The sequence below is a fragment of the Gopherus flavomarginatus genome, chromosome 1 (assembly GCF_025201925.1).
Source record: "Gopherus flavomarginatus isolate rGopFla2 chromosome 1, rGopFla2.mat.asm, whole genome shotgun sequence".
Taxonomy (NCBI): Eukaryota; Metazoa; Chordata; order Testudines; family Testudinidae; genus Gopherus; species Gopherus flavomarginatus.
In genome coordinates this window covers 71315503-71339326 of record NC_066617.1, presented here as the reverse complement: position 1 = coordinate 71339326, position 23824 = coordinate 71315503, and the positions used below count along the sequence as shown (strand labels likewise).

At 38.9% G+C, this 23824-nt stretch overlaps 1 protein-coding gene across 2 annotated transcripts in view; it reads left to right on the top strand.

The window, feature by feature from the left end:
* ZFC3H1 (zinc finger C3H1-type containing) overlaps positions 1–23420 on the top strand; it is a 60813-nt gene extending 37393 nt beyond the window's left edge. For both annotated transcript variants that reach the window (XM_050934109.1, XM_050934104.1), the window contains exons 22-35: positions 3098–3284; positions 5921–6112; positions 7704–7941; positions 9420–9525; positions 9615–9813; positions 10329–10423; positions 11357–11467; positions 14255–14359; positions 14464–14629; positions 16838–16938; positions 18797–18898; positions 19508–19547; positions 22291–22353; positions 22479–23420. In XM_050934109.1, the coding sequence (XP_050790066.1) occupies positions 3098–3284; positions 5921–6112; positions 7704–7941; positions 9420–9525; positions 9615–9813; positions 10329–10423; positions 11357–11467; positions 14255–14359; positions 14464–14629; positions 16838–16938; positions 18797–18898; positions 19508–19547; positions 22291–22353; positions 22479–22616 (1843 nt within the window). In that variant the 3' untranslated portion in view covers positions 22617–23420. The remainder of the gene's footprint in view (positions 1–3097; positions 3285–5920; positions 6113–7703; positions 7942–9419; positions 9526–9614; positions 9814–10328; positions 10424–11356; positions 11468–14254; positions 14360–14463; positions 14630–16837; positions 16939–18796; positions 18899–19507; positions 19548–22290; positions 22354–22478) is intronic.
* The last annotated feature ends 404 nt before the right edge of the window (positions 23421–23824 follow it).

Here is a 23824-nt window from a genome sequence, read left to right as displayed (position 1 = left end):
AGGGTCTGTGTCCCACCACTCCTTCTCTATACCCGTTCATTAGCCGACCCCCTTCTCTGGTGCTTCCCTTTTTTACTAAAAAAAAATTTCGCTTATGAACGAGTATATACAGTAACTGTTTTTCCGTTTTCCTTAACTGATTAGAATTAGAGAATCAACATATTTTTGTTTTATGGTCAAAGCATTCCAATAGCAACTTGGTCACTTACGATTGAGTAGGCTGTTTCATTCTAAATTTCTTAAATCATAAACTGTTCCAGAATGGGATTGTCTCTTCATGTGTGTTTGTGTAAGCCATAGTAAAAGAGACCCTCATCCTAACTCTGGCCACTACTGCACTATAAATATTTAATAAGCTTCCCTTCTAAATGAGAATTATTTTGGCAATCATGGACAAAATTTAACTCTTCATTCCTTGGCATAAGCACATGAATATACCTCTTCCTCCGTGTTTAAAGAAAAATCTTGATTTTTGAGCTCAACAATTTCAGGTTTGGTATTTGTGTAATCTCCAGTGAGGAACTTACTGGCTCCCAAATTGATCAGGCATAATTCCTTGTAATAAAGTGAAAATAGCATCATGTGCAATATGTAACTTAACAAATTAAGTAGTGTCATTATTAAGATACGTGCAAGCTTGCACATAGATGGATGTATATTTCAAATAGCATGCATATTCTAGTGTATGAACATTTGAGTTTTTGCATATTTCCTTGAAAAATCAACTTGAAATTCAGTGCAGAAAAGTTAATTTAAACAAATCAAGAAATTTAGTCGCCTTCAAAAATTAACATTTAGATAATCACTACAACTGCTGTTCAGCCCCATCTACTATATTGTGTGGGTTTGTTATATATACTTTGGCGTAACCTAACCACTTACTGAGTTCATTTAAAAACTCTCCAGGCACATCCCAGCAGTGGAGTTATTACTGTTAGAATACTAACTTTGAATTTCGTTAAGTTGTTAATGCTAAGATGGAGAATTTTAACAAGCTTCTGTATTGACTGTAATTGCAATATGAACAGTGGGTAGAAAGCTGATTTACATGAGGAAGTACAGAGATCCACAACCTTTGTATCAGTTGTTGCCAAACTGAGAGATTCATGGGGGAGCCATGAGCATTTAGGGAAAAATTTTTAATTAGTATGCCCCCCTCCCCAATTAACTGACTATTAAACAGGGTTTTAAAAATCACCTTCATCTTATCTATTGGTGTACACTAGTGGTTTTCACCCTGTGATCCATGGACCACTATCCCTGGCAGTGCTGCTTCCATTTGCTTTCAGTTATTTTTGTGATTCTGGGTTTTCAGGAATGATTTCTATGAGAACTAAATATGAATATCATTTAAATTTGGAAAACTACTTCTATCTGGTGTCTGTCTGACAGCAGCATTGCACAGTCCCTATGCAGTTTGAAACAGGCCCATTCTTCTCACTAAAATCTTAGGCTGTGTCCTAACATGCAAAAAATCCATATGTTCAAATTATAGTTCTAAAAACCCGGATTGGATTAGATAATTAAACAAACTTTATGAAATTTGAGTAAAGTTGCACAACTGTCCAAATTCTAGTGTCCCTCTTGAGTCTGGTATCCTAAGTTGGTGGTGGTGGTTGTATTGTTTAAAGGAGGGGTATGTGCCCACCCCACAGTTCTCAAGTCTATGTAAGGGAGACACAGTACGAAGTTTGGGGACCACAGCTCTATACTACCAAGGATTCAGTGATAACTTGCTAGGGCCAGAGAGCTGACCAAACTATCATATACATGGAATTTTAATCCAAGATTGTTTAGTTACATTGTAGAGCACTCTAAATGTATGCTGCATTCCTTAAAAACATGGACACAAGTTGTTTTGAGGGCTGCAGGGGAAGGAGTTCCAGTGGGCAGGATGGAACTTCCTTCTCTGAAACAACTCTCCTGATGATCTGGCTGTTAAAAGGTGAACAGGCCCATTATGACTTGTGAATATATGTCCATTAGCTGATTTGCAATGTTTTTGATTTGTTGAGATACACAGTAGAAAGTCTGTTTGCATATAAGTAATTTCAGAGGTTTGTATACATGACCCAAAGCACACACAAGGTGTTTTAATTTTATTTTGAATCTCATGCATAAACACAATCATTTAGGTCTGTGTAAAATAATTCCTAAATACATCCTTCCCTCAAATAGAATAAATATGGCTAGCCTGAGAAGCTCTCTGTAGTTTTATGGAAGTTACTTGATGTTTATAAACTGCGATCCACATATGCAGTCCATCACTTGATTGGCAGTTCTGCCCAGAACTACACTTTTCTGTTACTTAAATGTGGTTGAGTACTCCTCTACCCCAATATAACGCGACCCAATATAACGCAAATTTGAATATAATGCGGTAAAGCAGTGTTCCAGGTGGTGGGGTGCACTCAGGCGGATCAAAGCAAGTTGGATATAACGTGGTTTCACCTGTAACATGGTAAGATTTTTTTTTGGCTCCTGAGAACAGCGTTATATATGGGTAAAGGTGTAGTTAATTACCCCCAAAAGGGGGATGGGGGGAGTTGCAGCCTAAAACTGGGCAAGAGTAAGAGTGAAATAACATGGCATGCATTCTCGTCTGCAGTAAATAGTAACATCCCACATGTGCTCTATATAACAGATAAAATATTGCCAAAGAGTGAAATCCAACTTCTTGCTTTATTTAAGTTTTGAAATGTTTCTGCTATTTTTCTTTAGCTTCTTTCTGGGTCAGAGGGTGGGAGACTTCAGGCCATAGCTAACCCCTGTTCAAGTTAAGCACATCCTGTTAACTGGCATCTTCTTCCAGGGAGCTGATACTCCTGTCCTTTTGCAGATTATGTGATAATAGTATGCAGTTCATATAAATATGAAAAAAAGTGTGGTCCTTATGCAGCCCTCCACTTTATAATGGCAGGAAGCATTTAAAACACTTCTTTAAGAAATTCTTATTTCTGTTCAGTTGACATGCCTGCCTCTAAAATGATCCATTTCCATGTTCCATCTCAAATGGGCTCTAAAAGTTACTAAGTGCACTCTTCACTTTAAGAAACATTTGAAATGTAATATATTGGCCCAATTTTTTCCTTCACAGCTCATCCTCTGAGTGCTTGGATTCTGCTTTAAATGTTCTGGCTCGAGCACTAGAAAACAACAAAGAGAACCCTGAAATCTGGTGTCATTACCTCAAGCTATTCTCAAAAAGAGGAACCAAGGAAGAAGTGCAGGAGATGTGCGAGACAGCAGTAGAGTATGCGCCTACTTACCAAATCTGGTGGACGGTAAGAAACAAAATAACACAATGTACTTCAAGCACCTATATATTATATAGTGCAAAAATATAAAAATACTATAGGTAAGCAGTGAATTTTAGGGTATGTCTGCACTACGGCATTATCCCGATTTTACATAAACCGGTTTTGTAAAAACAGATTGTATAAAGTCGAGTGCACGCGCCCACGCTAAGCCACACTAAGCACATTATTTCAGCGGTGTGCGTCCATGTACCGAGGCTAGCGCCGATTTTCTGGAGCGTTGCACTGTGGGTAGCTATCCCATAGTTCCCGCAGTCTCCCCCACCCATTGGAATTCTGGGTTGAGATCCCAATGCAGGATGGTGTAAAAACAGTGTCGCGGGTGATTCTGGGTAAATGTCGTCACTCATTCCTTCCTCCATGAAAGCAACGGCAGACAATCATTTTGCACCCTTTTTCCCTGGATTGCCCTGGCAGACGCCGTAGCATGGCAACCATGGAGCCCGTTTTGCCTTTTGTCACTGTCACCGTATGTGTACTGGATGCCGCTGAAGAGGCGGTACTGCAGCGTTACACAGCAGCATTCATTTGCCTTGGCAAGATAGCAGAGACAGTTACCAGTCATTCTGTACCGTCTGCTGCTGTCATGGATGCTTCTGGCTGACCTTCGCTGAGGTCAGCCGGGAGTGCAAAGACAAAAATGGGAATGACTCCCCGGATCATTTCCTCCTTTATGTTGTATCTAAAAATAGAGTCAGTCCTGCCTAGAATATGGGGCAAGTGTACTAGAGAACCAGTGTACCAGAGAGCACAGCCGCTCTGTCAGATCCCGCAGAAATGATGAGCTGCATGCCATTCTAGGGGGTGCCCCTGCAACAACCCCATCTGTTGCTTCCCTCCTCCCCCAACCCTCCTGGGCTGCCGTTGCAGTGTCCCCCCATTTGTGTGATGAAGTAATAAAGAATGCAGGAATAAGAAACACTGACTTTTTAGTGAGATAAAATGAGGGGGAGGCAGTCTCCAGCTGCTATGATAGTCCAGGCAGTACAGAATCTTTTCTTTAGACATGAAAGGGGGTGGGGGGCTGATGGAGCTCAGCCCTCAGTTGCTATGATGAAGATGGTTACCAGCCGTTCTGTACCGTCTGCCGGGAATGACCGGGAATCATTCCTATTTTACCCAGACGCTCCCAGCCGACCTCACCTGAGGCCAGCCAGGAGCATTCACGGGGTGATGACGAGGACAGCTATCAGTCCTTTTGCACTGTACCATCTGCCACCGGGGAAGGGAGGGAGAGGATGCTGCTGTTCAGTGCTGCAGCACTGCGTCTACCAGCAGCATGCAGTAGACATACGGTGACGTTGAAAAAAAGTCAAGAAATGATTTTTTTTTCCCTTTTCTTTCACAGGGGGAGAGGGGGGGTAATTGTCCCGGGTGGTTCAGGGTATATCTTGTCAATGTGTTTGACTCTACAGGCATTGGGAGCTCAACCAAGAATGCAAATGCTTTTCGGAGAGTGTGAGGACTGTGAGATAGCTGGAGTCCTCGGTACCCCCTCCCTCCCTCCATGAGTGTCCATTTGATTCTTTGGCTTTCCATTACACTTGTCACACAAAACTGTGCTGTGGACTCTGTATCATAGCCTGGAGATTTTTTTTCAAATGCTTTGTCATTTCGTCTTCTGGAATGGAGCTCTAATAGAACAGATTTGTCTCCCCATACAGCGATCAGATCCAGTATCTCCCATACGGTCCATGCTGGAGCTCTTTTTGGATTTGGGACTGCATGGCCACCCATACTGATCAGAGCTCCACGCTGGGCAAACAGGAAATGCAATTCAAAAATTCACGGGGCTTCTTCTGTCTACCTGGCCAGTGCATCCGAGTTCAGATTGCTTTCCAGAGCGGTCACAATGGTGCACTGTGGGATACCGCCCAGAGGCCAATACCATCGATTTGCGGCCACACTAACCCTAATCTGACATGGCAATACTGATTTCAGCGCTACGCCTCTCATTGGGGAGGAGTACAGAAACCGGTGTAAAGAGCCCTTTATATCAATATAAAGGGCCTCGTTGTGTGGACGGGTGCAGGGTTAAATCGGTTTAACGCTGCTAAATTTGGTTTAAACGCATAGTATAGACCAGGCCTTAATGTGCAACAGGGAGACTGTATCTTTTTTTTTTTTTCCCTGTGCTAACCAAGCTAATATGTTACTTTTTATAAAGGTCTAATATAATAATAATAAAAAGCAAGGAAATTCACAGTTAAGTTTAAAGTGCTGTCCTTAGCAGGGTCCAATTACTGTTACACTTGATTTGATGATCAAATTTATCTAAAGCAAGGTGTTATATTCCCTAGATACAAAAATGTGGTGGTTGTTGGGTGTGTGTTTTTGTTTTGTTTACTTTTTGAAAAAAAAAGTAAACCTCAATTTAACTTGAAATTTCTTTGCCTTTTGTGAATATTGATTTTCAATAACCTTTGAATTGAGGTAATATCTAAAAACACCATGAATAAAAAAGGAGCATTGCATTTGAACCATAACAGTTTGTTAGTAGTTGTTCATGTGAATAAAATAAGTGATTTATATAGCTTTTAGCCTTAGTAACTGTTCTGAAGTTTTCCCCCTAATAATTATTTGTGTGAAATATTTCTATCTAGTTTTTGAACCTGGAAAACTCTTTTGATGGAAAGGACTACGTATGTGGGAGAATGCTACAGTTCCTAATGGAAAGTACAGAAGGTGAAGAAAACTCTGATCTCCTGTCCTTTCAGCTGCTGGAGACCCTGCTGTACAGAGTTCACTTAAGCATGTTTACAGGAAGACATCAAAATGCTCTTGCTCTACTTCAGGTGACTATCAAGTTACACACATTTAAAACCCTGTTATACTGGATGCTTAAATACTAATTATGGTGGGGTTTTTTTGTTTTATCATTTAAGCACCCAAACAATTGCCTTTTTTCCTTACTTCTTTGTGGTGTCTGGAATTGGAGCTGCTAGAATTCTAGGCTAGTGATCCCATTTATCAGCAGAAAGTTGATACAATTGGAGGGATGCTTTTGTGCATGTGTTAATTAGGCAGATTTGGATAAATTTTTAAAACTTTCAAAAAGTTATTGAGGAGAATGCCCTCTTCATTGCATGAATTGTTGCTAAAAGGCTCTTTTTTAAAAAAAAAAGAAGTTTATTGAATTTTTATCTTACAACTTGGAACATGTATTGCAAAGCAGCTACATTGATTGTTACAGCTTGTGAGGTATCTTTATTCATTATCCTAATTTAATAGTCCAGGGCCCTTTCAAGGCAATCTAATGTTGGTGATTTCATATCAACTTTTACAAAAAAAAAATACTTTAAATACTGGGTTTAATATTTGAACCATTGTAAAATTTTGGGAGGTACTTTAATTTCTTGGCGTGGGGGAATTATTTATCTGTCCTTCGTTCCTTGTCCTTTATATCATCCTTTGAAAACAGTATGCCTGCATGTGATTTTGTCATCTTTTCACTTTTCTTAAGCAATAGAGGAGTTAATGATCCTTTTCCATGGCTGCAAAAATCACAGCAATGACAGGGCGCTGCTACTTATTTGTGAAATGTAGAAAGATGTCCTGAAAGACTAGTTCTGATCATTACTAGGTATGACCTGCTAGCAATTGGAAGTGGGAAACAAAACTTTGATGTCTGCTCCTAGCAAAAGGGAGCTATAATAGCTGCATACTTCAGTGTTTCATGCCTATCGGCAAGGGGATTTTCTTAGTCATGTGGGGTTTTTTTTAATTTGTTTTGTAATGCTTTTTCCTAACCTACCAGTTTAGGTGAGTCTTTTATGTCTTGGGGCTAGTCTGCCCTAAACATTATTCAAAACGTGATATTGTATGGCTCTATTTGTTGTGCGTTATTGATTCCAGAGCACGTGTACTGCATTCACACACAGATTTTTGTCAAACTGCCAGTCATCACAAACTTTATTTCTGATGTGCCAGTCATACTGGACTATTTTCAGTCTTGCATATAGCACTAGTAGCAAAGCCTGAAGGTGCACTACTGCCCTCAGTGACATCTGTTTTCAGGTAAATAGATGAGATAGAATACGTGCAGGGAGAAGAGATGCTGAGTACGAAGTCCATTTTGTGTAGTCACATCTCTGAGTAAGACAGGTCTTTGTCATTGTCATCCTCTAATCTCGTAGTGTAATGCTGTTCAAGGGCCATATCACGTTTGCTTTATGTGTACTTTGGCTGCTTGCATGAGTAAGGAAGACTAGGTATTGGCTCCAGGTCTGTCTTTGAGATGCCTTTCTGTCATCACGAGAGCCTTTGAGAACATAGAAACTTCACATTTCCTCATTTTCTCTCATTTTCAGATCTTAAAATATACTACTCTCCTGTGTAGAGCATATCAGTCAAAAATATATTCCTGTTTGTCTTTTACCTTTACAGAATGCTTTAAAATCTGCTAATGAAAAGATAATAGCAGAACGCCTCACCATAAGTGACCGCTGCTTGGCTTGGCTAGCTTATATACATCTAATTGAATTCAGTGTTCTCCCTATCAAGTTTTATGATCCTGCTAATGCCAGCCCTTCGAGGATAATGAACAAAGAACCGTTTTTAATACCATGGCAAACAGTTGAAGATGTGAAGACCAATCCTGATATGTTGTTAGCTGTGTTTGAAGGTAAGTTGTTTTTGTTTTTGTTTTTTTTTTTTTTAAAGAAAAGTGAGTTATTTAGTACATAACTTTGCAGATGCACTGCTGCTTTCCTCATTCAAATGACAATGCCTCTCACCTGTGGAACTCAGGATGGGAAGGAAAAGGTTTAAACTATAATTAAACCGCTTGCTCGTTAGTGGTACAAATTATTGACGTATGAAGGAGACACACTAGCTTTTGTCTTTTTGGAGGACACATACTCTGGAGTTGGCAAGACTTACTCCTAGCAACCTGTAAAAAAAAAAAAAAATTCTCCTGTCTTTGGGAATCCTGATGCTCCCAGTAAAGCCTCCTATGGTGAAGTCATGGCTTCAGGCAGGGCAGTGGGAAGTGACACCCCAGCTTGAGTCCAACTCAAAGCCCTATGGACTAATAGATCCAAGGTTGGTGGCTTGCAATAGGGTACATAGATCACCCTTTGAGGTTCTGGAAAAGCTGCCGATAGCTAGGCTAGGAAGGATTAGCTTTTTATTGGTAAATATCTGTAAACTTGTTTTCACTGTACATACAGCAACACAAATGTTTCCACTGATGATGAACAAACTTTATGGGGCAAAGTAAGAAAATGCTGCTTGAGAACTTATTGGAGTCGCATTTAAGGATTTTTGTTTTTTTATTTTTAAAAATATTTTGATGATGTGATGACGACAATTTATGTTTAACGGTTATAAAGCTTTAACTTTTTGAATCTCAACATCTACTGTCATTAAATAATTCTGACCCCTCCCCATAACTTCCCACAACTGTGAAAATTGAAATAAAAAATCCTTAAAAATAAACATCAATTTTTTTCCCCCAGTCAAAATTATTTTTTTAATAAAAGTCAAATTTTACCAAAGCTACCTGTAGCGTGTCTTGGACTTGACTTGGTGCTTGAAGGTCTTCTCGGCAGTTGTGGGGGGTGGGGGGTGGGGGGTAGAGAGTGAGGTAGAGGGAGTCCACTAGAGAGGTGCTGCACCACGGGATTCGAGCCTCGATGTTCTAATGATTCTTCAGCTCGGGAGAGGTGGGAGGCCAGCTAAAAGCTGAAATGAAGTCCTTGTTGCATAAAAACTAATTAAAGAAAAAAGTTATAAAACAAAGTGTTTGGGAGAGATTGAACCACTTGCTTGTGCTGCTGCTGAATTTCTGGTAATGTGAAGTGAAGGGAGGGACTTAATCCTGGAGCCTCCACTAAGAACATGGCAGCCCATCTGAATTCCAGAGGTGGGAAAATTTACTAGAAAATTATTAGGTAAGAAAGTCTTCATTCTTGAATTACATGTTGTTAACTATCTGAAAACAACTTTTCCAAAGGTCACATGTTTCCTTTTCCTAATTCATAGGTAAAAATCAATCTAAATATGTGTTGTATAGATTTTTGTAAAACTTAGCTTATTTAAATTTGTGTTTAAGCTTATATTTACAGGCTTGATTTTAAACTTTTTTTTTTGTCTTTTTAGATGCAGTACAAACATGTACTGATGAAAATCTTGGAGCTGATGAAAGAATAGCTATCTGTCTTCCACTTTATAGAAACATGATTGCTTTGCAGCAGCTACTGGAAAGGTAAGAACAGGTTACCAGACAGAACACTGGTATAAAGATGTTCAGTTCAGCACTTTTTCTTTTTTAAACTTCTAACTGTTTTATTTAAGGTGGGAGGCTGCTCTAGAACTGTGTAGCTCGTTGCTGGAGTTGTGCCCTATCAACTGTCAGTTGCTGGAAGCGCTGGTTACTTTATACTTGCGGATGAAACAGAATGACAAAGCCTGTGCTGTGTGGCTTACAGCATTTGAGAAAAATCCTCAAAATGCACAGGTTTTTTATCATATGTGCAAATTCCTCATCTCCCAGGTAAAAAACACCCTCATTAGTTTTGTGGCTTGTATATTCTCTAAAATGAGTATATGTACCTTGCAATGTGTAATTAGTAATAATACTTAGCACTCTTGTAGTACTTTCAATTTTCAAAGCACTTAACAAAATGTAACTAACACTTGCAAAATACCTGTCATGTGTCATCCTCATTTTATAGTTAGGGAAATAGAAGCCGGGAAATGGAGTAACTTGTGCAAGGCAATAGGAAGAATTGATGTGAGAATTGGGTTCAGAACTTGAGTAACTGACACCCAGTCCTGTGTCCAAACCACATCCTTGTGCAAGAAGAGTAGAAGATGTCACAATGTAAACACTTTAGTGTATTATTGCCTCTCTTCCTGCTACCCGCCCTTAATATAATTTAATTATATTGCTCCCTTGAAAGATTCAAGGGAAAGTACTCCTTTTAGAAATAGTTTAATGTATTTTTTAACTTGTGTGTTGTAGGTTGAGAGAAGTCTTACATAATATCTAATTTACTTTTAAAACAGAAAAGGGCAGACAGTATTCCTCCATTGTTGCAAGAATTTGTCGCAGCTTTCTTTGAGAATGTATGTCAGGAACACAGTCCCATGGATCTGTTACGGTAGGATTGGAGAAGGCATTATTTTGTTCATACTGGTATAATTATGGTGTCATAATATAATAAATTGTAAAGTATCTGATTTTATTAAAATTGCAAAACTATCAGCAGGACTCCTTCCTACAAAAGCAAGGCAATCTAGAGTTGTTAAAACTCCATTTTTAACTTGCATTGTGTCTGTGTTTTGTAATCCATTAGATTGTGCACTGTTCTAAGGTTTGTACTCTCCTTATTTGACCATGTCATTTCTGCTGATTTAATCTGAGCAGTGCAAGGCAGTTTACAGTTAAATTGGTTTTAGTTTATTTTAACACCTGCTGGTGTTTTCATTTCCTTGCTGTTTGGGGTGAGGAATAGAAATATGTTGAATATTTAGGCCAAAAATTTTTAAGCAGTGTGCCTAAAATTACACTCCTAAATCTATATTTAGGTACCCTTATAATGCCCTAATCCAGTTATGCACGTAACTTAAAGCTCAAGAGTAGCTCAGTTCAAATCAGATAAACTTGAATTTCACTTTTTTATATACTGTCAGCTTAATGGTGGTAATGCAATTTTTATTTTTTCCACAAGCTGATCAAAGGTAGATAATTTTCAGTTGTAAAGGGTTGATGTACATATAATGTGAAAAAGGAAACATATGTCTGCATCAAGAACAGATGTAAAAAAACTCAGTGTTTGCAGTTTTTATATAGTCTAGTATCTTTCTTGGTGCAGAATAAAAAGAAAAAAGGAGGACTTTTTAAAATAGGCTTATCAAATCTAAACAGCTAAGTAATATTTTTAGAAAGCTGATGCTAGGTACACCTTATCTATTTTGAATGTGAGATGTTAATTGTATTTCTAAAGTATATCAGTAAATATTTGTCTGGCCAGGATTATTTCTATATATAGTGAAGCAGTTCATGTTCAAGTATGTGCATATTTTTGTTTTAGGTATCTCTTGAATTTTCCAATGCCGATTGAATTTACATCACCTTTGTATAAAGGACATCTTACAGATGATATTTTAAACCAGCAAGTTCCATTTTTGTGGCAAATCTACTGGTGAGAATTTTATAGCCTCTGAGAAATGAACACTGGGTCTGAGTAAACAGTGGATTTTCTAATTTGAGTACATTTTAACATATTTAAGTGTGTATTACATCGGATTTTTTGTGAATGACTAATCCACCAGTCCTTCTAGATGCTTCCCTGGCTGCTGCAGAACAGAGATTGATTTATGGAGCTGTAAATGAGGATGTCATCAAAGGCTCACACCAGAGGTTCTGTCCTTCCTGAGCCAGGACAATGGCTGTGACTTACTCTACCAAAATTGCCAGTGGCTTTTTTTTTTTCTTAAACTTTTTCTTCATTTCTCTCTTTCGTCTATCTCTACTTCTCGTTCTAGGTTTTTCCCATTTCTCTATTTTGCCTTTGCTTAGTTCTTCAGCATTCCACCCTCGTTGGCCCAGTCTTCCTACAGTAAGGATGTGCATGTTCTAGAAGTTGGGACTTCCCAGAGACAGACCTCTTCTCAACAAGGGAAAATGCCACGGGTCATGGTTTTCCTCAAGAAGAAAGCCATGTGTAAAGGTGTACAGATCCCAGTCACGCACTTACAGTCTACTTTGTTTTTTCTACTGTTCCCTCTGAAAGCAAGGATATTCAAGATTTGCCAGAGAAGATACTAGTTGTCATGGTAACACCTAAAATGCCGAAGAGGACCCTTCTTTTAGCATAGGCAATGTCATTGGGATATTCTCTTGTGCTGTCATGTAAGAAGCCTATTTCGTGGTCCGGTTTTATGCCATCTCCATGATTGATTTCATGGCTTTTTGAATAGAGAGGCTGAGCCAGGAATAACTCTCCAGATTAAGCATCAGAGGGGTAGCCATGTTAGTCTGGATCTGTAAAAGCAGCAAAGAATCCTGTGGCACCTTATAGACTAACAGACGTTTTGGAGCATGAGCTTTCGTGGGTGAATAGTCGTGCATCTGACGAAGTGGGTATTCACCCACAAAAGCTCATGCTCCAAAACGTCTGTTAGTCTATAAGGTGCCACAGGATTCTTTGCTGCTTCTCCAAATTAATGCTTACTTATTTGGTGGAAGGTTTCTTTGAAGCCCGCAAAGCTAAAAACCCTCCTCTCGAAACATACATCAGCTGTTTTACCTAGCTGCATTTGTTGCATTGTTTCAGATTAGATGGTAAGCTGTTTGGAGAAGGAATTTTGCATCTCTCTCAGTATCTAGTACAATGAGGCTTCCATGATACAAATAATAAATAACATGCAAAAAAGAACAGTGTGTCAGGTTACAACTAATGTGCACCAGGATTCAATGTATCCTGAAGTTTATTCAGGACAACACAGCCCCTTTGGCGCTGGGAATACGTATACTGAAGATTCACCAAGCACCTATGGATAACTTGCTGTCTGGACAGTGAGCTTAGTCTTGCATTCCACATGTACGTTTTTAGCTTCTTGAATCATAAAAACAATCCATGCCTGCCAAGGTTAGGAAACACCCATTTTTGGAAACCTTGTACATCATGTAATCATAGACTGTCCATTCATATGAGTCTGTATCTTATTTCCTATCCATGATCGATGTTTCTGGGAATAATAATTTCAGCAAGGAGAATCATTGAGCTTTATCAGCCTTCTTGATAAAGTTGAGCAGTACAGCATCTTTAGCTATGCAATGCTGAGCAGTGAAGACAAATCTTCAAAAGAATGGATGGACTCAGGAAGTCAGCAGGTGCCTTTCTTTCCTTTTCAGGTGCAAAGGACAGATATTTCCAAGTTCATCTTGCCAGGTTCATTGCTGTCTTATACAATCACACAAAATGGAAATACCAAAACCTGAAAGGATCAAGGAGCAACAACATTTACTTAGAAAGATCATGTGACTTTTGTGACTAATGACTTGGTTGGGCATTTGTTCACACCTTCTCCAAGTACTATACACAGAGCCTTTGGTTATCCACTGTGCTGCCTTTGACATCAGCAGTCTCCATGCAGTGGCAGAGGGCTCATTTAGCTATCTAGCTATATTTCATTTCTATACATTTATTTATTTATTTATTCATTCAGAGTCTGGATGCATTTTTTTCTTATAACCTATGTAGCCAAAGACTTCTCCTTTGGAAGCTCCTAGCTAAACCCTTAAGTATAGATTGGTGGATGAGTATCTGGCAGAAATGTCTCATCTGTTAATTTCTATTCTTGGAAAATTTCTGTCCATCAGTCTAATCCTCCTTTTCTTCCGGGAGCAGAAAAACAACATTAAATATTTGTTGAGCCATTGTTTGTCTTCTTTTTTTTCCTTGCTCTTCTTGGGGGAGGGTGTCAATATATTTGCAGTTTACCATTTTCCTGTCAGTTTTGTTTCTGAACCTTTAGTGTTTAACTAGCAATCATAGTCAGATATTCTCAAGTGTACATTTAATTATGGCTTTTGGAATTTTATTTTTCTGGAGCTTTCCAGAGGGAAGCTCTGGTCACCTGTCTCCAGTCTGCAGCAGTCAGAGAACACTCTTGTGTAAGGATTGTCAGAAAGAAAGGTACTTTTCAAGAGTAGAAATGTACAGGTAAGAGAAACTTTTAATCTTTATTTAAATGCATTATAAATACCTATTTAGTTTACTCATTAACTGCTGTAAAATTAGTCATTTTGTAAATTATGACTGATAAAATTGAAATTGGGCTTATTTTAGCAGCATTTAACATTTCACAAGGGCAGAAGTGAAATCATTAACTCTGCATTGTCCTTATCTTCTTTTATTTAATATACAAGGTAAGAGCAAACCCACTAAGGCATAATGTTGTTTTTTAACTTTTAAAACAAACAGTTTATGCCAGTCTCTTCATGCAAGTGTTGGTGAAGCATTGGATGCTTATGAAGCAGCTCTAGGAGCAGTGATGCATCAGGAAACGGTGCAGAACATTTGGATGGAGTAAGTTTAAATGAAGGGGGGAAAGCTACCAAATTTCACAGTTATAAAACTAAGGCCTTTGGAAGTGTCAATTTGGTTTTCTTTTGTTTTGTTTTTTTTTGCAGTTACCTTGTTTTTCTCAATAGCAAAGTTGTTGGATCCAACAATAAAGTTCAAGAATTCAAGCTTTTTACTGATCTAGTGAACAGATGTCTAGTTACAGTCCCCACCCGATACCCTATTCCTTTTAGCACTGCTGATTACTGGACCAATTATGAGTTTCATAATAGGGTAAGAATTTTCAGTAACCAATTGTATGTTAAATGTGTATTGCTAATAACTTGTTAGTAAATGTTCTGAAATAACTTATTGCATTAGAGCACCCCAAGCTTATATTTTCTCATAGCATTTCCCAGTTTCATTAAAAATATGAATTTAGGGAGGACACTGAATAAGCAGTGAACAAGGGAGACTGTTCTGAGCATAGAAGGCATAAAGATAAATGGGAAAAAATGTTTGGAAGAGTAGTAGGAAAAGGAAGAAATTAGAACAGAATATTGTTGGTAACAAGATTATATGCGTTCTTAAAGGTGAGGCTGAGCTGGAATTAAATGCAGTGAGACACAAAAAGTGAAGAGATTTAAGGAAGAAGTTGCTCTACACCAGCAAGACAGCAATATCACATCAGCAAAGAAACTTTTAAATAAATTGGGGAGATGAGAAGAGGCTAAGACTAAAGAGAAAGTTATAGTAGTTAAGGCAAATGTGATTGGAGTGGATATGTGTGTTTGCAGAGAGGAAAAGGGTTTTTTTTTTGTTTTGGTCATGAGAGGAAGGAGAGACTTTATGGTGTACAGTGGAAAAAGGCTACAAAGAGGTTTGCTGTGATAGTGGGAGATGGGAAAGGTACTGGCGTTGGGACTTTTTTTAAGGGGGTGGTTCAGCAAAATTAGGAGGTATAGACCATTTTGGAGGGTGTGTGGAGTGTCAACAAGACATCCAAGATGGGATGTCTGAGAGATTGTTGGAGATAAATGAGTGTGAAGAGGTAGTTTTGGGAATTATCTACGTAGAGGTGGTAGCTAAAATTTATGGGAGTGGATAAGGTCCAAGTATAAGAGGAGGAGCCAGTGCAAAATCTCAAGGGATGGCAACAAAAAAGGAGAGAGTAAGAGTCCCTGAAATATGCTTAAGGATTGATCAGCAAGATAGAAGAACCAGGAGCACTCAGAGGGCAATTCTGCCTAAGTAACTATCTGAAATGCTTCCTTCAGAACTGTTTCAGGACAGAACAAGTGATTTGATGGTGTACTGCAGGGGTGGCCAACCTGAGCCTGAGGAGGAGCCAAAGAGCCACAGTAATACGTCAGCAGCCCCCCATCAGCACTCTCTTTTCTCTTTCCCCTTCTCCCCCCCCCCCCTCCCGCCCCTGCTCCCAGCACCTCCCTCCCCACTGGCAGCCCCGCCAATCAGCGCTTCCCCTCCCTCCCTACACCTCCTGATCAGCTGTTTTGTGGCATGCAGGAGGCCCGGAGGGGAGGAGCGAAGGCATGGCAGGGGAGGGGTCAGGAAGGGGTGGAGTGGGTGCAGGGCCTCTGGCAGAGCCAGGGGTTGAGCAGTGAGAACCCCCTGGCACATTGGAAAGTTGGCGCCTGTAGCTCCAGCCGTGGAGTCAGTGCCTATACAAGGAGCCGCATATTAACTTCTGAAGAGCCTCATGTGGCTCCAGAGTCACAGGTTGGCCACCCCTGGTGTACTGCATTAGGGCATGCATGTCTATGGAGTGAAAGTATAAGGAATTTTTGGCTGAATAACACTATATACTAATGTATTACTTACTATCTAGTAATTAAGCAATTCTATGCCATCTCCTTCCCAGTGCAGTAAGAGATTTCATGTGTTTGCTTGGCTAATGTAAATTGGTATAGTTCACTGACTTCAACAGGACTATGACTAATTACACCACCTAAGTATATGGCCTTAGTGTTTAGTTGTAGAGCACCCTGTGCTGTTGCTGTGAAGGACATTGAGAAAATTGTTCAAAACTTGTATTTATACAGTTATGACAGAAGATGCTAAATTTGAATGGAAATCCTTCTGGATGGATGTGTTTTTATCCTCTTCCCAGTTAGTGTTATGTACATATGGTAAAAATTTAAAAAGTGCCAGAGTAATGTAGCTGCTTTTGAAAATTATACCCATGAAGTTAAAGCTGAAAGAATCCTCAACTTGAGCATCAGCTATTTGAGTTTTATTAAGTTTTTACAATACTAATTGTGACTTTGCTAATCTGAGGACCAAATTTCTTTCTGGAGGCTGGGCGAAGCTTTACTCTAATGGACTTGAAATTTTGTTCAGCTTAATTTTTAAACTTCTAGGCAAAATATAGTAATTGTAACTCTCAAACAGTTCCAATAATTATATTTCTTATCAAAATTACAGGCAACTAGAATTCATACTCTTTTAAATTGGATTCACTTTTATCTTCAAATTTTACAGGTAATTTTCTTTTATTTGAGCTGTGTTCCAAAGTCTCAACATTCCAAAACCTTGGAACGGTTTTGCTCTTCTATGCCTACCAATCCTGGACTTGCACTAAGGTAGGAAAATAAACTTAAGGGTGTATATTGCTAGCCAGTTCTATATCTCTTAAGACTAGTTCATATGGTTGCAGTTGGGAATTCAATGTATTTAAAAAACAAAAAAAAACAAACCCAAAACTTGGAAAAAGTTCTTTGTATAAAAGTCTAGCAAAAGCAGAGGTTCATGTTCACTATATCCATGTATCGGCCAGAATACAAGTAAAACTTCTCTAAAATAAATCCTTAGTATGAACATCCTTTTAATACAATAGAAGAGAAAGAATAAAGACAAGTGTTGTGGTGACCAGTGAATGTAGGAGTTTGAAAAAGGAACAAGTTAATAAACTGCCAGTACTCCTTTGCTGCATCCTACCGAAGAACACCCTGGCATTTTGGCATCTTACCAGTTGTTTCCCAATGCCCGACAGAATTCTGTTGCATGTACAGAAGGGCTAAAAAGTGACTTGCAAGAATTATTGGTAACTTTCATAGTGCTATCTGGGGTGTGTGGTCAAAAGGATAGAAGCTCCAGACTCTCTTGATTTGGGGTGAGTAGAGAAACACTAAGGAAGAGTTAAAAATTTTTAAGACATACAGTCACTGTTTGTTCAAAATGTTCAACAGAGGACAAAGAATATGTAGATACATCTCTACCCCGATAGAATGCGGTAAAGCAGCGGGAAGCCCCAGGCCCTTTAAAGTGCCACCTGAGCCCCACCGCTTTACTGCATTATATCTGAATTCGTGTGGAGCCCTGGGCCCTTTAAAACACGACTGAGCCTCGCTGCTAGAGCTCCGGTGGTGATTTAAAGGGACCGGGGCTCCCCGCAGCGGCTGGAGCCCCGGGCCCTTTAAATCGTTGCCGAGGAAGCCGGTCCAGTCCAGACCAAACCCGATATAACGCGGTCTCACCTATAAGGCAGAGAGATTTTTTGGCTCCCGAGGACTACATTATATCAGGGTAGAGGTGTATGTTAGTGCGCTAGGGCTAGTTTGAACCTTAACTTAAAATTTTGTTCAGATTTAAAAAAAAAAAAAAAAAAAAAAAATTAAATAATTAAAGAATTTGTCTTTAATTTCTTCTTTACTGTTTATAAGAATTTTCAGTTGATGCAACAGATGGGAATGATTCATATTTATAAAATGTTTCAAAATGCATATTTACTCAGACTGGGCATAGCTCTAAAGAAGACATTATTATTTGTCATGTTCGTCTGTAGCTCAAATGGTCAGCTTCTTATTTTATAGACTGAGAAATCCCAGAGATCTCCCTTTTCATTGTTATGGATCAGTGGCCTGAAATCTTCTAATTTAAAAAAAAAAAAAAAAAAACACAAGATTGAATGGCTGTATTTATTTATATTCTTTTCAGCCAAGAAATAAATTCCTCATCAAAACCTGTTTATAATGGTGCTGCTGGGTTGCACTTGCTAGAAATGTTTGCTCCCTATGTAGAACTTGTGTCCTCTGCTAAGAATGTCTGTATTTACAGACTGGATATAGAGAGATCTGATTTCATGCTGTTAGTTCCTAGACATGTGAACATATAAAACTGTGTAGCGCCATTTGGAGCTCTTTAGCATACCACTCTTCTTGGAGATGTATACCCACCTTACACATGCTGAAGACTAGAATTTTGACCTCTGACCTCATAGTGCACCAAGAGCATGCTTTATGTATCCTCTGACCACACACTTTGTTGTGATTCCCTAACGTTTGCCTCCAGTAACTTTTTTTTTTCAGCTGACCTAAAAATTGGTGGCGTCACGATGCACATAAGTGCATCATACCTTAGATCAACGTGGTTATATCTTAATATATTTTTTTATTCCTTATGATCAGAGCTGTACTTATCTCCCTTGAATGTCCTTTACAGGCTGCTTCAACAACTTTGGGAAGAGAACAATGTTCAGATACTGAAACTGCAAGCCAAGATGTTTACATATAATATCCCAACATGCCTGGCCATCTGGAAAATGTAATGCAACAATCATAAACCTGTTTTCATAGATATTACTTTTGTTTATAAGGTTTGCATCACAAAGGTAAATTTGAAATGTCCTTCAAATTGGATTTATACTGGAAGGCTTTTTTTCATTATTTTTAGAATTCCAACATTTGGTTGAGACAAGCCAAGGTACTGACAGTTTGAATGTAAAATGAGTCATTTAGTTTCCATGTAGAAAAAATATATAGGCAATTATTGTTGGATAAATATAGAAAATGTATTTTAATTAATACATTGACTTCTGTCTCCTCCTCCTCTCTACCCTCCCTTTTATATATCACAATAGCAATAATCTCCATTATCCAGTGATGCTCAACTGATCATTTTCTTCAGTGTTTGTTCATAATGGGGAACCACTGAAATGTCTTGCTCATGTAAGGTTGTTTTAAAAAATGGCTACTCTTTTTTTTTCTTTTTTTTTTTTTTTTCCCCTTCCTTTTCACTATAGATTATCATCATTGGAAGTTAGTCTGTTACTTTCAGGGCATTTGTAATCCCATCCCACAATCAATATTCTGCCAATAATGGCATTTAATTCCATGCATGGATAAATTATTTTTGTGTGTTTCTTTTTCTCAGAGCCATTGCTGCTGAGTGCTTTCTAAAGGGACAGAGAGAGGTAAGTCAGCATTGCCACTGATCATTTTAACAAAGAAAATTCTGTGAAACTATCAGTGTACCTGGCTGCACCCAGAGCATAGTTCATTTTATAAATTAAGATTTTGGGGTAGTTGAAATGTTCTGGGCATAAACTAGAAACAGATACTTCAAATACAAGGAATCTTTTTGGCAGTTCATTTTGTCAACATATTATACTCTTGGGATGAGTGTGTATTGTTATGCCATCAACTGGTTCTTTGGTCTGTAGACAGTTAGGGTATATCTACACTGTAATTAAAAACCCACAGCTAGCTAATGCCTGCTGACGGGCTTGGGCTAAGGGGCTGTTTAATTGCAATGTAGATGTTCAGATTTGGGATGGAGCCTGGGCTCGAGGACTCTGGAAGATGGAGGGGTTCGAGAGCGAGCCCAAATGTCTACACTGTAATAAAACAGCTCCTTAACCTGAGCCCTGCAAGCCAGAGTCAGCTGGCACGGGCTAGCTATAGGTATCTAATTGCAGTGTAGACATACCCATATAGATCTGGTTAAAGTTTCTGGGTCTGCTAACTAAAGGCCAGGAGGTCTGCGGTCCCCCTGCACTTCCCCATTTTTTTGATTTTTTCAGTATCCCCTGTGGATGTAATGCCACATCTGATCAAAAAATTATCACATTACATCCAAACATACTGAGAAATGCCATCAACTTTTGTAGGCTTGCTATATGGTTGGCCAAAAATACTTTTTAATAGTACTGCTCATGCACCCTCCCCAGCATCTCATTATAGCAGCTCTCAAAGAGAATGGAACTTCCAGATGGGACACAGACAGAACTGATCCTGCTCTAGTTGCTGTTGCCCCCAGCAAAACACTGTTTGGCCATGGAAAGATGCACTGTGTTGGAGGACCAGGAAGCCATGAGTTCTAGACTTATGTTTCTTCTAACTGGTGCTAATTTTGTACTTTTCAGAACTTTTTTTATTGAGCAAGGCCTCACAGGTTACACAAACTGGGAATAGAACTCAGATCTCTAATACTGCAGACTGAGTCGCAGCCGCTTAACAAGATTAGTACTCTTTCTGAAAGACAAATATTTCTCCTTGGGTATGCTGTCTGTAAAACGGAACTGCTTCTGCATATGTAAACCCAAGGTTTCATTCTCTTATGTCATAATCCTGAGCTTGTCCTCTGAGGATAAAAGCAGTTTCCTACTTCCAGCTATCATGTTGGTATTTCTTTCATTAAGTTGAGTTTGTGCAGCCTTGCCAAGGGTTGAGGGGTTCAGCATAGGCATAGGGATTGTATGGCATAGGGATTGTTAATTGCACATAATAGAATTTGGTTTTGCCTCTTTTAAAAAAAAATACTGGGAATTATATAGGAAAAGCCTATGTTAAATAGTCATTTACGCTGTAAAGTCAAGCACTTAATTCTGGTTTTTCCAAACTTTTAGGGTTGCTCAGGCAACTTTAATTCCTGCCACCTTGCACGCATTATGATGCAGTCTTAATGACATGGTCACAGCCTATCTTTGTTCCACAGGACCCTGTCTCATTCAGTTTACAAGATGGACAGTTCTCAGGGCGTGAATCAAGGTTGCACAGTGAAATAAGACAGTAGGACTTATTCACACTAGAACTTAAAAAATATGTAGGAAAGGAGGCAGGTTTCTGCAGGAAGAGAAAGGATAGCTTGGAGTTAAGACAGTTGAATGCCACCTAGTTGAATGCTTTGTCCTACCTTTTGCTTCTGCAACAAATTTCTGATTTGCCCAACGTCACATAGACCACTAATTTGTTGCTTTCTGGGTGCTTGGCTTAAGACAGACATCTGGCTCCTGAATTTCAGAAATGCTGAGTACTTGTAATTGCAACTGAAGTCATTGAGACCTGTGAATGCTCAGTACCTCTGGCGGTAAAACAAGATAGTCTAGACTAGAGGAATGAGCGGAGGGTTGGGAATTGGGAGGTACTGAATTCTGAGTCTGGTTCTGACACTGATTTCCTCTGGCATGGCAGTTAGACACACAAAGAATCCCTACCCATGAAATGGGAATAATGCTTATCCATCTGCCTCCCAGGGTTGTTCTGAGGATTAATGTCTGTACAGTGATTTGAACATAGCCTACTCTGAAAGTGCAACATAATCTCAAGAAATGGATTAGGTGTTTCAGTCTGAGGCTCAGTCACTCAGACACCCCAAATTGGTGGGAACTTCCATAAACTTTGCCTTAATCTCCCTGTTCCTCCGTTTCCTACCTATAAAATGGGAATAATAATAATCTTTGTCACAGGGGAGTTGTGAAAGTGAATGCATTCATGTTTGAGACCGAAATAATATTATGATGAATGCCATACACAAAAGCCCATGAGGCAGTTAATGCAGTGCTGGATTTGGAGGGTATGTAGTAAGCAAGACACGGGGCCACACATTGAATGATGAGGAGAAAAAAATATTGAACATCTGCTTCATTCCCTGAGCATCATGCCTCCCGTGAAATGACAGGCAGGGGTTTTATGGAAAAAATAGCATTTAATCATGTAATTAATCATACTAATGCACACTCAAGGGTCAGAATTAAAGCACAGGCAGGCTTAAATCTGGCATTTCCTAACTTTTGACTGCTTGAGTTTGCAGCCTACATTTTCTTATGAGATTGTATGCAGAAATCTTATTGAGACAGTTCTATGTGCTTTAAATGTTTGTATTATTTTCTGAATACATTGAGTAGCATTATTTTGGTATTTGTTTTTATTTTACAGGTCCATCATTTATATCAGAGAGCCTTTCAGAAGTTACCTCTATGTGCAACACTGTGGAAAGATGTAATGTTTTCTCCTTATGTTTCACTTTGAGGTTTCATATACATTTTCTGCATATCCCATATCCATAGATGTGGTGATGCTCAAGCTCTGGCTAAATCTTATATCTGCTTCCCCATCTCTTACAGCAACTCTTGTTTGAAGCATCAGGAGGAGGTAAAACTGATAACCTGAGAAAACTAGTTTCCAAGTGCCAAGAGGTTGGAGTCAGCCTAGATGAGCTTTTAAATTTAAACACTTACAGAACAGAAAGCAAGAATCACTGAACGCTGGGTGCAGTCAGTCCTAAGTCCAATTAAATGCCAAAATCATTTGAATGATTCTTCAGGCTGATCCATGCCTGAGCTCTGTGTCAGGCAGATGAGCATTGCTGAGCATATCAAGTCTCCAATCTGCTTTCCTTGAACCTGGAAACAATTAACATGACCCTCCTCTCTCTGGATAATTGAACTCCCTGCTTGGCCAGCTTCTGGGCTCTGCCAGAATCTCATAACATCATGTACGTAAGTATAGTTAATCAAAATGACAGACATTTTTTTTTATGTTTTCCTTTTATTTTCCTTTTTCTTTATCTTGTGCTGTTCCTGATTCACTTGACACTCTCGCTGATGCCTGAGAGATCTGTGTTTGGGGTTAAGTACTGGACTGTGTTTACAGTAAAAAGCAAGCAGTCCACTTTGGCTTTTTCCTTTTTTAAACCTTTGAGATTTTTTTCATTACAGGATTTAAAACAAAAGCAGCCGCTCTTAAGGAAAGCGTAACTGCCAGGGCCACAAGTATGCTTCTTGCACTTGAAGGCTCTAAAAGGGTTGTTTACTGCCCTTTCTGCATTCTGGACTCATGGCAGAGACTATTAAACTTGAAGATTAAAGAAACTATTGCAAATGCCAGTGCATCAGAAATAAGAGTGGTCAATTATGTGCAATTTTTTTGTAAAGAAATTTTAATTTATAATAAAGTTTAACAGTTTAAAGAACAGTTAATATTGAACTGTTTTGTATTAAGATACTACTCTGTAGTATTAGTTGTTTATACAAAGATATTTTGAATATAAGTTAACTTTTAAGAAAGCTGTTGTCTTTATTATTTGTTCTCTATTAATCACGTGAAAATGGGATTGAGATAGTCACAGTTATTGTGACTGGGAAATATTTTTCATATCCACAAAAGGTCTTTCCTCCTTCTGCCATAAGTACAAACACTTCGTCATGTTTTGACAGTCACCACTAACAGCACTTACTCCGGCCTGGGAAAATACAAGATACTGCACATAGAAACGGGCGTTTCAAAATTCCATCATTCTACCCTTTAATGATATGGGACATGGAGAAAGGGCCTCCTGACGTACACTACAACGTGGGATATTTTTGCCAGTCCAGTGAACTGACAAGCATTTGCTGGAACTGGTTGATCATGTGGTACTAGCTCCCTCCCTTGTATCCATGTGCCAAATCAAATTACACAGCTCTGTACT